The sequence below is a fragment of the Python bivittatus genome, unplaced genomic scaffold, assembly GCF_059951505.1.
Source record: "Python bivittatus isolate LINGU-HERP-01145 unplaced genomic scaffold, Pbiv_v1 ctg000020_np1212, whole genome shotgun sequence".
Classification (NCBI taxonomy): domain Eukaryota; kingdom Metazoa; phylum Chordata; class Lepidosauria; order Squamata; family Pythonidae; genus Python; species Python bivittatus.
In genome coordinates this window covers 47427034-47441416 of record NW_028277030.1, presented here as the reverse complement: position 1 = coordinate 47441416, position 14383 = coordinate 47427034, and the positions used below count along the sequence as shown (strand labels likewise).

The window sequence follows — 14383 nt, the reverse complement described above, 5'->3', positions numbered from 1 at the left end:
TCCAGACTGCCAAACAACCTTACCATTTTTGCACTCTTGACCTGGAAGGGGCAAGAATTATAAAACACGTGCTCAGGTTATTTCTGCTCATCTCTCTAGCTTCAAAGGTCAGGAAAGTTTATCTCCTATTTTACTCATCACTGGATGGATGACATGCTGCTTTAAAATGCAGGAAACCTGTGTAGTAGTAATAACAATTTAAGACTTTGATATTATTGGTCATTAAAACCAAATTATAAACCAGCTATCAGAATTGTTAATTTGCATTCAAGCCAGAGATACCTAATTCAAGACTTTTCAAATGACCTTGCTCCTGTGATTTCTAAAATGAATGTTTAAAAGCATGTATCTCTGCTGATTTTGCTACCAGTTGGATTGTGAAGTGTTGTGCCATTTCTTAAAGCAATGTTCAAGTTCACCTTGCGGTAGTGAAAAAATTAAATAATAACTACTTGCCAAATATATCAAGTTAATTCTTCCTCTTTCAGAGATAGTTTGTAGTTGGATAAGGCTGTGTCAGAAGTGGGTTGAGATAAGTCTTAGTCACTTAAGTCTTTGCTTCTAGGCACTTTGGAAGAGGCAAAGAGACTGCATCATGTAAATCTGCATGCCGAGTACCTGTGACATATCTGGACTTAGAGCAGCATTCTGTTGATTTGAAATAGCCCCAGATTGGCAGAGAGTGACTTCTGAATAGCATGCATGTTGACTTTCTTAACTCTTATTTCTTTACATTGCTGTCTTTTAATGGACATGTTACAGACCTCTTGGGAGAGGGTGAGTAATGCTTGATTTCTAAGCAGTTCCTTCCGCTGAAATATTTAAATATGCAACTAGACTAGGCCTGTCTGTTTTTAATTTATTTTACTATGAAATCTAGTATTACTTTGGCCTTTTCTGCTTACTGTTCCTATTTGATCTTCCTGTATGGACGCATATAGACAGTTTGGCTGGATTTTCCAGTGTTACCTCTGAACCACAGATTTCAGATCCTTTTGCACCAGAACCCATCCTAGCCCCTCCTGCTGCAACTGCTGACATAACAACTACTTCTGCAACTGCTACTACTACTACTGCTGAGGTGGATCTCTTTGGAGGTTAGTTTAGTCTTTTGCTACTACGTCCTCAACTGAAGAATGGGGAGGCAGGAGGAAACACTGATAAAAACCTGGTAATTTCCTTCACTTCACCTACAGAATTAATAAAACAAAATTCATATGATACCTTGAAAAGAGGCCAGATGTGCATGTTACCTGTGCAAAAATATGGTTCTTGGAAGTAATTTCACAGGAACACTGTGGGGCTAACCTACACATGATAAATGTGTTGCATTACATAGTGTGAATCTCTTTACTTGCAAATAGCAATGGGAGGGAAAAAAAATGTTTGGGAGCTAAAGAAGAAGAATTTAATCTGTTTTTTCCCTGCTTATGGGTGGTCCCCAGTTCTGAAGCTGTATTCAACCTGAATGGGAAACTCCAGTTAGTACCCCAAATGTATCAGCTATACCCTCTGAAGTAAGTTGAACTTTGGGTAACTAAGCAAAGAAGCTGCTTACCAGAGATGCTGGTTAGAACAAATATCGCACTGGTTGCTTTCCCCGAATCGGAACCCACCATAGATTCTCTGTTGGCATTGCCACACTTATCGCCATCAGCCTTGTGATGCCAAAAATTGAGTAGTAGTATATCCCCCAAACTGACAGAGTATTGGGGGGGAGGGGGTTGGCCCTTCTCTTGCCCTATTTGGTTAGCTTCAGTCTGCAGAATAATATAATTTGACTAGATAAAGGTTTTTCAGGCGGAAAAGAACATATTGCAAAACAGACATACAATTGATTTAGTGATTCTTCAGGTAAGCAAACTGTTTCCAGTATAACAGCTGTGAAATTTTATCCCATTTTCAGTATCTGCTTTCAGCATTTCACTGTGGCTTTAGGGTAAAGCTTCCTGTTTACCTTAAATAAGTAGCGTGTTTGAAATTGAAATGTTCTCAGTTATTGGACAACTGCCATACAGTTTTCTGTAATGTGTTAAGCAAAACAAAAATGCTTAAATGCTTCATTTATGAGAATACAAGTTCAGCACAATGAGAATTTGGCAGACTCCATTTCCTGTTGCTTTTTTCCTATTACTTTGCTCTTTAGTAGATCTAAAGGCAGCTTTGACTTGCTCTGTTGCAGATCAGATGCATGTCTATGTGAGCTTTTTAGAATAGCAGGCAGCAGGATTTTTGTTTTTGACGATGAACATTTTTAACATTCAATTGTCTAAGACTTAGAGTTAATAGCATGTGAGCCTTTCTAGGGAAATTGTAAATGTTATCTTTCTAGTAGGAAATTGCATGGCAGCAGAACCAACATTGTCCTGTTTTAATTCTGAATTGCCTTTTCAAAGTTCCCACCATTGTGGCTACTTCAGCCTTTCTCCTTTTCTTCTAATCATTTTGTTCAGTCTTGTCTTAATGCTGATGAAGCAGGCAGGGTTTGTAGTACTGTAATGCAACTGTTAGAGAGTAAGTAATGAGGGGGAAATTGAGAAAAGGGTAGCTTATAGCCACCTTTTTCACAGCTGTAAGGTTACTTAGAGGCATGAGATTTTTCTAGACTTTAATCTAGAAAACTAGAGCTAGCCTTTCTCTTTTTCTCACTACCCCATGGGCATTTCTAGGTGCCTCTGATTGCAATAAGTGCAAATGGTATCCCTTTATTTCTGAACCATGTAACACAAGGGAACTGCAGCCTGTACTTTTCTCTGCTAGTTGATAAAGGAGGGCTTGTTTCAATTAAGCCTAAAGCATAGTTTAGCACTGCATCAACAAGCTAGTGAGTCTTTATCTCTGAGGATGCCAGAGAAGAGGATTAGAATCAATCTCCTTATTTAAACTGACTGGAATTGGTCATGGATAATGCTTTCATGATGTAGTAAAGCTGAACTTATCATTAAAATTGCTTTGAAGTCTTAACTGTGAGATACCTGAGGGAACAGCAATTAAGTGCCACTACTTTTCCTTCTGTGGTTTAAGCTAAAATGACTTGAACTGGATTGGGGCTGCTATGCCCACTGTGAGAGATACCTAATCTTTTCCTCACTCCCTTTGTTATCAAGAAACATTCTTGAAGGAGATTAAAAGAAAACCAGTGGCAAGAAGGTAGCACTACCAAAAGTATCAGTAGTATCAACAACACTGATAAAGTAGTTTCAGTATAATACTGTTCTTTCTAACATCTCTGACCCCAAATTAGCCATTAACAAGCCATAAATTCCTGTTTGCTAAGTGATGAACCCACCATACTTTGCCTGAGTGTCTTAACTGGGAATTAGTTTGAACTATGATTTATTGACACAAGCCAGAATTAGAAAACACACCTTGATTTTGGCTATTTTCAATTATACCATATGAAGCAAGTCTAAAGCCCGAAGCAGAAGATTCCCATTTCCCCATTCCCAGAGTGTTCTTGAAAAGGAGTTTGGGTCTTGATCCTGAGGCTTAAGCTCGCTTGCTCATGAAGTCCTAAAAAGGAGAAAGTTATAGCTGAATTCACTTGGTGCGTGCAAGAGAGGGTAGACAATGTGGTTGGCTTCCTACAATGAATGCAGTGGAGTCTTAGAGAGACAAGTACTTACCTTTCTTTTGCAAACTCCACTTTTAAAGGTCAACCCCAGGCTTGACCAGTACCTTGCAATCGCTCTGTGTGTCACTTATGTCAAGAAATAAGGCCAGTAATGTGACTTGTGTTAAAACCCTTGCTAAAATCCAAGAAAACAGGTTGCTAAATAAGAAATTCAAATCAATTCCTTTGTTCTGGCTCCTCCTCCTTCTTCTGAATAAATAGACTTTAACCCTCAAACCTGATTTCAAAAACTTGTTTTCAAGTATTGATTATATATGAATGCCTATACATAGAGAAACACAAATACCTTCAAGCATATTATTTTAGTTTAATTGGCTTCCTGAGAAGTGCAGATTTATTTAAGTACTTTTCTAATCATCATAAAGCATAGCTAGTCACATTCTTACTGCAGGAAGGGACTAGAAAGTGCTCTCTGCTTTGAACTGTATCCCTTTTATCTTGAAGTACTTTTTCTTTTGTCCAATAGGAAACAATACCTTTTTAATTGAAAAATTAGCCCAAGGGATTGGGTTAGAAATGGGGCTACTAGAGCTGGCCTGTAAATATCTGAAACAACTACTGGAGGGCAGCAAAGATATAGGAAATCTTAACTCTTTGCTGCTGCCTACTGGGTGTTTGATTTTTTGCATTGCAGGTCTGGTGGCCCTACTAGACCTGAATTCCACCCCAAGACCATGTATGAGGAGAGCTGTGTTAGGCTGTAGTGGCAAAAAATCAGAAGGAGTTTGGTAGCACCTTTTCTAACTAACAAATTCTGTTTTAAGACATACGCGCTCGTGAGCTGCAGCTTACTTCATCAGATGCATTCTATAAACTAACAAAAGCTTATGCCTTTTAATAAAATTGTTAGAAAAGGTGCTACTAGATTTTTTTGTCCCCAAGACCTCTTGTCGTCTTGCAGTATTTGGAAGGTTGTCTTCTGAATCACTGGACCTAATGAAATGGAAATAAAGCAGTACAGTTTGTTTATTTTAGGAACCTCAAGCTTTCTTTTAGAGGAAAAAAAGATTCCCTGCCTCAGTTCTCAGTGCTTTACCAACCAGGGCTAAGGAATCATGTTGCATGATAATATCTGGTTTGAACTTCAAAAAGCCCTGTATGCAGGTTGGATGCAGGTTCTCTGAGGGGTCACTTTTTTCAGATATAGTTATCCAGATTTCCTCAGAGTAGAGAGATGCAGGAGGTCATCAGGGAGAGGTGTTTTTGGTAGTAATATTTTAATTATGAATCATCCTGCCTGGAGAAGTACACCCATCCCTGGAACCTTTTTTGGTACATGGTGAAGGTATCTCTGTCATATTATGTGACCAAATAGTTCATCAAGGTATAACTGCAGAGAGAATTAGCTTTTAAAATAAACCTAAGACTTACCAAATTACTGATGGTGTTATCAAAATGTGATTAAACATATTGAAATATTAATATTACATTTGTAGAATTCTTCCATGTTCAGTTTCAGGAGTGGGGGACAAATTGAAATCCAAGTTGATATGGGCATGTAACTATAGATTATTGGGGTATATGTATGGAATTTCCTGTGACGTGTCAGTCTGAATACTTGGAGGAATGAAGGATTCCTGGCCTTCTACTTTCAGTAGAAAACTGCATAAGATGGCAATATAATTTAGGACAGCATAGCTCAAACTACTCAATTCTACTCAGAGTTCTTAAAAATATAATTATAAGCTGTGCAGTTGCTGGATTGTTTTTCTGATAATGCATCTGTTTAAGAGGTTGGTTGTTAACATTTTCAGCATAATTACTGTGGTCCAGGTCAAGAGGAGTTGTAATTGTAGTGCAGGTATCGTTTATTTGTCTACTTTAGTTCCCCAACCTTAGAGAATAAATGAAACAATTGGACAGAACAGGAAAAGTTACCCTCTTAAATGTATTGGTTATTGAATGATTTTTATACTGTTTATTAGTTTTTCTTTTCTTGGAGGTTACATTTGCATGCTGCTCAAAACCCTTATACAAGGAGCATTTTTCACCATTAGCTTTTCTGCTTCCCTTGCCTGTACTTGCAGACTATCACAATCATCTGACCTAATACGATTACATTGGTTGAGTTTAGTTTGAAAACTGTTGGTAGTTGCACAAAACAAACACAACCTTCACCCTATGAACCCACATTTTGTATAAGGGATTTTTATGCCATTTAACCTGGTTCTTTTACTCTATTTTCTTCTTTTTTTACTCTTCTTGATTTCTGTTTCTAACCCTGCGCTCAAGACGCCTTTGCAGCTTCTCCTGGTGAAGCCCCTGCAGCGCCTGAGGGGGCAGCTGCTCCAGCTACCCCAACCCCTGTAGCAGCAGCTCTCGATGCATGTTCAGGAAATGGTGGGTGCATCTCATTAGCTCGTCTGTCGTCGTCGTGTGTCTTGTGCTAATTAAAACAAACTTCATGGCAGCATGTTTGTCATTTAACAGTTTTGTTTTTTGTTTTTTGTTTTTTGTTTTTAAAAAAAGGTTTTCTCCAAGTATTTGGACAAAAGCTCTGATCAAAATTGTGTCAGGGAAGCATTCCTAAATGATTTCACCAAAGCCCTTTTTAATTGAAAAAATGTCAACAATGCAGAATCTTGCATGTTGCTGGTAGAATTTGTCTATAATTATGAACATACTTTTTCAAAGCACCTTATTTCAGGTGAGAGAGTGCATGTGTGCACATGTGCACCCATTAGTAAAGGTGTCAGAGAATGAACAGTGGTTGACAAATCTATGCATTTGATTTCTGTTTTGCATGTATGTATAACTTACGAGATCTGTGTGTATGGTTTAATCCACACAGGATGTGGTTTTTCCAATCTCCTTCCCTGCTGATCCTATATGTATATATTCTGCCATTTCCTTTTACAAGACCCCTTTGCCCCATCAGAAGGCAGTGCAGAGGCTGCTCCTGAGCTGGACCTCTTTGCTATGAAGCCAACTGAGACCAGCGTTCCTGTAGTTACCCCTACAACTAGTGCAGCCACTTCAGTTTCCGCAACCAGTCCTACTCCAGCTGCTGCTGTGGCCCCTCCAGCCCCTGCTACAACTGCTGCTACTACTGCTACTATCACTACTGCTACTACATCTGCTACTACCACCACTACCACCACCTCTGCTCCTCCTCCTGCTCTAGATATCTTTGGTGGTAACTTATTTAATTCTTTCTTTAATTAAAAAATATTGGGTGAATTAGATTCTCGGCATATGGAAACAGTCTTTTGCATACTTAGTGTATATGGCAATTATTCTTGGACAGAAACAAGATTCCAAATATGTTGGTATAAATTAGTAAGACATTATATATTCTTCATCTAGATTTGTTTGAATCCACACCTGCTGATGCCCCTGCACCACCTAAGGCAGACGCAGCTCCTAGCATAGATCTGTTTGGGACAGGTAAAAATATATATGTACTGACCTATAATAACCCAAGCTTGTGCTTTTAAATTTCTATTTTATTTGATTGGTGAGCATTTTTTTGGTCAGTCATATGCATATCTATCTCTAATCTTCATGTAATTTCTACTTCATTTTTCTTTGGCTTCTGCAAGACACTTTTTCTTCTCCACCAACTGGAGCTTCTCCTGTGCCCGAGAATTCTCTCACTGGTGATCTCTTATCAGGTAAGTGCTTCCTCTTTAGACATAAGTTATTCTCGTGTGACTTGTCATCTTCTTTCAAAAATACATGTTAAACATGATCAGTTCTGAACTGCTGAGAAATTTTAGTAATGTCAGAACTGAGCTGATCTCCTAAATATTCTCTGTGTCACTTTAGGTGACCTTTGAGCCCATTTATACCATGATACTCCGAAAGAGGCAATCCCACCCCCCAATTTTAGATTATATAAGCCTTGCCCAAGATCTCACACAAGAGATTCATCTAGAACTCTCATAAGATTTTGATAATCAAAAATACAAACATAATTATTTTAATTTTAATTTAGGAAGGTAATATGTGCTAACTTTGTAGTGCTAACTCTGTTTACAGATGTCTATATGCAGTTTACACTCAACTTCCTCTTCAAATCATTGCTGAAAGATGGACAGAGTTAAAAGCCAGCTGCCTTCCTATTGACAGATTTACTTGGCAATTCAGATGTAGCTCTAAGCAATATTTACTTGCTATTGCAATGCACATTCTCATGCTCTAGGCTCATAATACTGTCCTCCCCAGCTTATATACCAAAAGAAGGATCATGAAGCTTCCATGATCAGGAAGTTCTCATTCTATCCAGAATCCAGGAAGTCTAAATAGTTTAAATTCTGCAAAGTTAAACAAATCTGGCTTTAAAGTTTGATCATACTTTGAATTAACCAGAATTCCCATAGCTTGGATGAAATGAGAAACCTGAAAGCAACAGCTCTTGAGTGTATACAGTAATATAAAACCAAGGCTAATATAGGCACGTACATATTACTCTGTGCAGTCCCCACATGTACACAAGGTAAGTAAAAAAAATGGTCGTAGAACAGTGTTTCTTTTAATCTAATCTTTAAACATGCTGCTTTTATAGTATAAAGAACCAAATTTTGGATACTGTATGAAAAATTTAAAGGGAGTTTAGTTTTTTCAAGTCATTACAGGTAGTCCCTGGGTTAAGAACACCCAGTTTACGGACGACCCATAGTTAAGAATGGAGCCTATTATAGAAAAATTTGAGTTAAATACACAGTGATTCAAGTTAAATACACAATGGTTCGAGTTCATTACACAATAGTACTTATACAGTATTATACAATAGTACTGTTCCGGTTTATATACAAATTCGACTTAAGGACAGATTTGGGAACAGAACTCGTTCTTAAAATGGGGACTGCCTATATATATACACTGTGATGTCATGGATTCAAGGTAACAGCCTCATCACTCCTAATTTGCTGATACTAAATATTATCATGCTTACTCCAGTGGATGCATTTGCAGCACCATCGTCCCTGCCCACTGCTTCCCCGGCTAAAGTGGACTCTTCAGGTGTGATTGACCTGTTTTGTGGTGGGTATTGTTCTTTCTCACCACTAGAGTACTTCATATTTCATTTCAGGGTTCATTTCATTTTTCTTTGCCAGCAATTCAACATTTCCTAACAGTTACTTTTATTATGCTGTGTTGTAACTTAATTTGCTTTTTAACTGAGTGTTATAAAATACAGTTGGGGTGTTTTTGTACTGTTGTCTGTCCTTATTTCCATGCATGGAATTCCTTTCTTGTTCAAGTAACTATTTCATTCTTGCTCTTACAGTATGTAATTTTCAGTTTTACAATTATGCTTCTCTATAGCATGTATATTTCCCTTGACAACTACCTGTTGTCTATTTGTAGGTAAGGGATGGAGTGTGAGGTTTCTATATGTATGTTTAGATGAGTGTGGTGGAGTTGATTCTACTCTTGTAGAGCTGAGATATTATTTGTGTATTGGCCTCTGGGATGTACACTGAAATTATTACAACACATGGTATCAGCTGTCTTTTAATTACAAAACATGAAGGAACTATATAACTGTACTCAAGCACAAATCACAAACTGTTATTTGATTGCTTTTTATCAAAAAGCATGTCCTTCATAACTTGTAATACTCATAACTTGTAAAACATTAGATACCCTAAAGGAAAAAAATAGCATAAATGATGACAACTTTCATTAACAGCAGTGATTAAATACAACTGGGCAGAATGTTTACGTTACAGAAAGTACATGTTTGATGATTGGAAGCAGAATTTCAGTATAAATTAAGGAAGTCACCAGATTTACAAAATAGCTATAGATATGAAGCACATTATTTGATAGCATACTCATTAAATTTAATAGATAAATTTGGTTCATTTCAGATACTACAAATAAAAACTGTGAAATTTTTGCCCTGAAAATACTAGTGATATATTGACTTTTTTTTTTTTTTTGGGGACAACCTCCATCTCAATCAGATGAAGAGCAACCCATATTCCATATGCCTCATAGCAATTAGTGTCTCTCTGCTGGTTCTGATGCCCCTTATGTGTTTGCCAAAGACAGATGGGGAGGCAGGCAGCCAGGCAGGCAGGCAGCCAGGTAGGTGTTGGAGCAATCTGACTGTAGGTTCTCCTGAAATGAGATTCAGAGATGGAAAGCTGCAGAATACCAAAGAAGGAGAGGAAGTAAAGGGTATCCTTACCGGACTGCGTGTTTGTGGGAACAAACACAGGTTGTCTTGTTCGTGTGTGCACAGAGAATCTGTGATGATGGATGGATGGGTAAGACGCATCTAACAGTGGATCAGAAAGGAGAAAATAAAGGGTTTCTATTGAATTCCGAAGCCACATCTTTTGTGTCTGCTTCAAAACCTGTTTGTACTTGTCTCATCAAACATAGAAACTTGAATTGACTTTCTTCCCTGTGAAGTGCATTGCAGAGCACTTTATTCAAATGCTTTGTACATCCCTACTGTCTGCATCCTTTTTTTGGCAGTTGCAAAGCACCAGACTGCTTGCTTTTTGTTTTTGTTTTCTTAAGTGACTGCTTTGTGGATGGAGAGATACCAATATTTTTCCATCCCTTCTTATTTCACTAAGACTCTCTTCTTCCACTCTACTTCTCCAACAACCTTCAGTGTCCTCTTCATGGTGCCTCTCTGTAGGATTTGTTTAGACTACATCTTCACTTCTCAACTGCACCCACCACAGCTACATGTAACTATGGTTACAGCTACCCAGAAAAGTACCTCTTTGCAAAATTGCCAGCATGCTATCCTTTCATCATCAGAGCTAGCAATACACTTTTAAATGCAATAGAAGAATGGTGGCTTGGAATTCTGCAGCTAGCCCTTTATAGCAACGCTCAGATATATTTGCAAATGGCCAGATAAGTACACACAAGATCTTACGAAAATGTGAAATGAGGTTAGGGAGGTGGCAATATGTTTTATTCCTTTTCTACATGGTTTATCGGGAAAGGGAGATACTTGTTGGTCAAAAACCTGCTACATTTTGCGGCAGCACAGGAATTGAGCAACATCATTTACACAATTCTATTGGTCAGTGGAGAGAGAATACACATTGGCTCAGGTATTCCTTGATGTTTCTGTGCATCCTTAGGTCTTCATAGGATTACAAAGCTAGTTTCAAAGTAGTTTGGAGAAATGAGGAAGTGGAAATGCTCTTAGAAAGCTGAGTAGTTCTGTTGGAGTTATCTTCCCTTGGAGAACCTTATCACTGCCATCACTTTTCATCAATACAACTGTCATACTTACAAAAAGGTCCATCTGGATCCTCCTTTAGTTTTTCCTGGTTTTAGAACAACTACTACTATTCTTCAGACTGTCTCATATATTTTACCAATTACCATTCCTCTATGGTCTTAAAAAATTATGTCATATTCATAGTTGCATTTTTCCTCTCTATGTTATATGTTAATATATTTATAATATGTTTAAATCCTATTACCTTTTATTGCTGCCTCTTGGAAAAATCCATAGATGCTTTTGGAAGTGGCCCTTCAGAGCCCCAGCCTGCAATTCCAGCTGCTTCTAGTTCTTCTGCTTCTGCTGACCTATTAGCTGGTAATGAAATATAATTGTGTGTTATTTTTAATAAAGAGTGTATGTGTTTGTACTGCACCTTTTCTGTACTGTGACAAAAAATAGTGGGCAAATGGTTATGAAAGTTGGAGGTCTCACAGCATTTTCTTATTTGGTATTTCTGCAAGCAGGATGAAGATGATGATGAATCTGCCAAAATGCTTCCAAGTCTTGGGAGTAGATAGTAACTAAAATAGTTTAACCTGAATGTGTTCCATGAAACTTTGCAGTGCATGGTTTGATTATCATTATTCTCTGCCTCCCCCCACCACCACCACAAAGACTAGCACAGTGCCTACTTTTCAGATTAAGTGCTTCTTACATGATTTTGACACATGGACATATGCACTTGGTTAACAATAGATATTGCTGGGCAGAGCTTCCTATGGGAAGAATACTTTAAAGATGAATTTAACAGGAGAAAAATTAGTAACAAAAGTATTCTGCAAATGTTGATGCCTTTAAATTATAAGAAAAAAAATAGAACTGAAGTCATACAAGATGAATTTTCCAAAGGCCATTGTTTATCCAAACATCTCTAATAACTGAACCATGCAAGGCACACTATGACTGGGTTCACACGTTATGATAGTGATACTGTACTGTATTTGTACAGTAGTTTCTTCAGTGAACATTAGTGGCTGGATTCACATCTTGCTAAGTCATATACCTTGATTTACAATTCATAATGGATGGGTCTAAATCATACAAAGGGACCATCACTATGGCTACCAGACTTCCAAACCATAAACACTGTGAAATTCACCACCCCCAATACCCTCCCACTGGTGCCAGGAACCCTTAGGATCCCACCACCTAATCTGGTAATAGAAAATGCTCAAAAATACTTTTCAATAGTCTAAGCGTTGGTTATGGTAAAGAGTATAAGTGTATGATTCCCTGGTTCAATCTTACTTTGGTGGTTGTTAAGCTTTCGGTCCTATGTATGCCCAAGATGGATGATAACAAATAACAGAAGTATTATATTGTAGTATTGATATTTGTTCATCTATATTAGATTTGTCCTTACAGGATAATTATAAATATTGGTAAGTGCTGCTTGCAGAAAACATCCTTAGTCATAATTAAGGCATTGGGAAGATCATGAGTTTCCCCTGTTTACCCAAGAATTCACATGGTACCATTCTATATAGCTACACATTGGTCTATAACTACTACCAGTCTTGATTTAACTAGTAGTGTATCTAATTAGTAGTGATCTGATTGCTATGGTATAAGACTCTGTACTAGATTTGAAAGAATGGACTAGGAAAAAGGCATAAATTGCTGCTAAATAAGTGCTTTCCAGTCAAGGGTACATGAGCCAATTAAATTACATTACAGGGTATTTCTGATCTTAGTTCCTTTCCTTAGGCTTGTCAGTAATTTACAAAAATAGCCATGTTGGCTTTCTGTTTGTTTTACTGAATGTCTGAAACTAGGGTCTTCAACAGGACAAAGAATGAAAATTCACTCAGACTCGGAAAGAAATTCTTGTGTCCATTTCTAGCTCCATAGATTTGTCATTGTTCTTGCTGTTGTTACTGCTTTGTATATTCAATGAAGGCCCAGATGAATAGATATAAAAACAGATAAAGGTTTATTAGAAAGCCCACATTCTGATAAACAGCTATATATTGTTTAAATTTTTATTTTATTTTGGATATACAGTTCAGAAAATATGCTTGACAGTTTGGTTTTCTTTCCTATGGGCCAAACTAGATATTGCATACTAATATGTATAGCATTTTCTGTTCTGTCAGCCCTTCAAGGTAGACCAGATTAGGAAACTGAAGTCATGCATGCTAATACTACTTTCATTATCAGGTTACAGTAACAGTGACTTGCAAGTCTGAATTTGCTTCCCTCCTCCCTCTCTTTATCTTCATGAGAACTAGGGAGGGTCTTGTTTGAGATGCTTATTCGGGTTACAGTTGTAGCCCTGACGTAGATTTCTTTTATCTGACCGTTGTCTTGGTTGTGGCTCTTCCTCCCATTCCTCAGGGTTATTCCTTCTGCCCTTTGCAGCAGGAAGGAAAAGCGATCCATACAAACTGAAACAGAAGTAGTTCAAAATGGACTGTTGGTCTAATCTATGCTAAATCTCCCAACAGTTCTCAACACAGGGGAAAAGAATGACATTAATTTCTGATCTATTGTGTCTTCCTAAGATTGGTTTTTAAAGCATAAATGTAAACATGCAACTTTTCTCCTACACGGATACAAATCTAACTTTAAAAAAAACCTGTGTGTTTTATACTTTGGTGCTAAAATACATGCATACATTATGGTAATCCTTTGTGGAGTAAGGCAACATTTTGCAAAGTGCAGAGAAAGCAAGTAAAATGCAGTAACTTCTCACTTTTATCTGAAGATCTTATTAACTCCATCCAACCACAACATTCTCAATTTTCCCCTTAACAATCGCTGTTCCTACATATATTTGTTTCTGATTTGATACTCATTCAATCTCTGCATAACATCAAACTTTAAAGTACTCCTTTCATACCGGTCACTAATTTTTGTGTTCAATCTATATTCTTTCTGCACTCATTCTTGGCCCTATCTTTTCTTGTTTTACCACACTTACTTCTAAGTAAACAGCTCCCAATTAGTGTTTTTGTTTCTCCTAAGATTCCCAACCCTTACAAAGTTAGCAGAAGCACACTTTTATGGATAGCCATTTTCACTTTTTTTCCTGCATTCATTCTTCATAACCGGTTATGTGTTACCCACTATCTTTCTATGTCTTAATATTTCTCCATCCATTTTCTCACCTTTAGAAAACATTCTTCTAAGATACACAATTCATATATTTGCTTTATGTTTTACCACTTACTGTATGTATAAGTTGTAATTGTTCACTTCATTTTGCCTGTCAAACACAAATGCCTTGGTCACTGGTACATTAATTTTCAGATCCACACTCCGTACTGCATCATACAAGCTACCTAACTTTTGCTGTAAATCATTTAGGTTTTCAGCCAGCAACACGTTTGCATACAAAACTACTATACATGTCCCTGACCGACACTAGACCAACCACAAGCATTTCTTACACACTTTTATCCATACATGCATTCGTGTAACAAAGGGAACATCACATATCCTTACTTTTACTCTCCACTCTGCTGAACAGTTCACTAACCTTTTCATTTATTCTCATGCATGCTTCTGTTGTATATTACTCTTACCTTAGGAATCAA

At 37.4% G+C, this 14383-nt stretch overlaps 1 protein-coding gene across 1 annotated transcript in view; it reads left to right on the top strand.

Moving 5' to 3' along the window:
- The window catches only part of SNAP91 (synaptosome associated protein 91), a 95536-nt gene that overhangs the window by 66884 nt on the left and 14269 nt on the right, over nt 1-14383 (top strand). The window contains exons 16-23 of the mRNA XM_088138131.1: nt 763-777; nt 942-1097; nt 5867-5974; nt 6495-6770; nt 6941-7021; nt 7177-7248; nt 8537-8620; nt 11076-11159. Of these exons, the coding sequence (XP_087994257.1) occupies nt 763-777; nt 942-1097; nt 5867-5974; nt 6495-6770; nt 6941-7021; nt 7177-7248; nt 8537-8620; nt 11076-11159 (876 nt within the window). The remainder of the gene's footprint in view (nt 1-762; nt 778-941; nt 1098-5866; nt 5975-6494; nt 6771-6940; nt 7022-7176; nt 7249-8536; nt 8621-11075; nt 11160-14383) is intronic.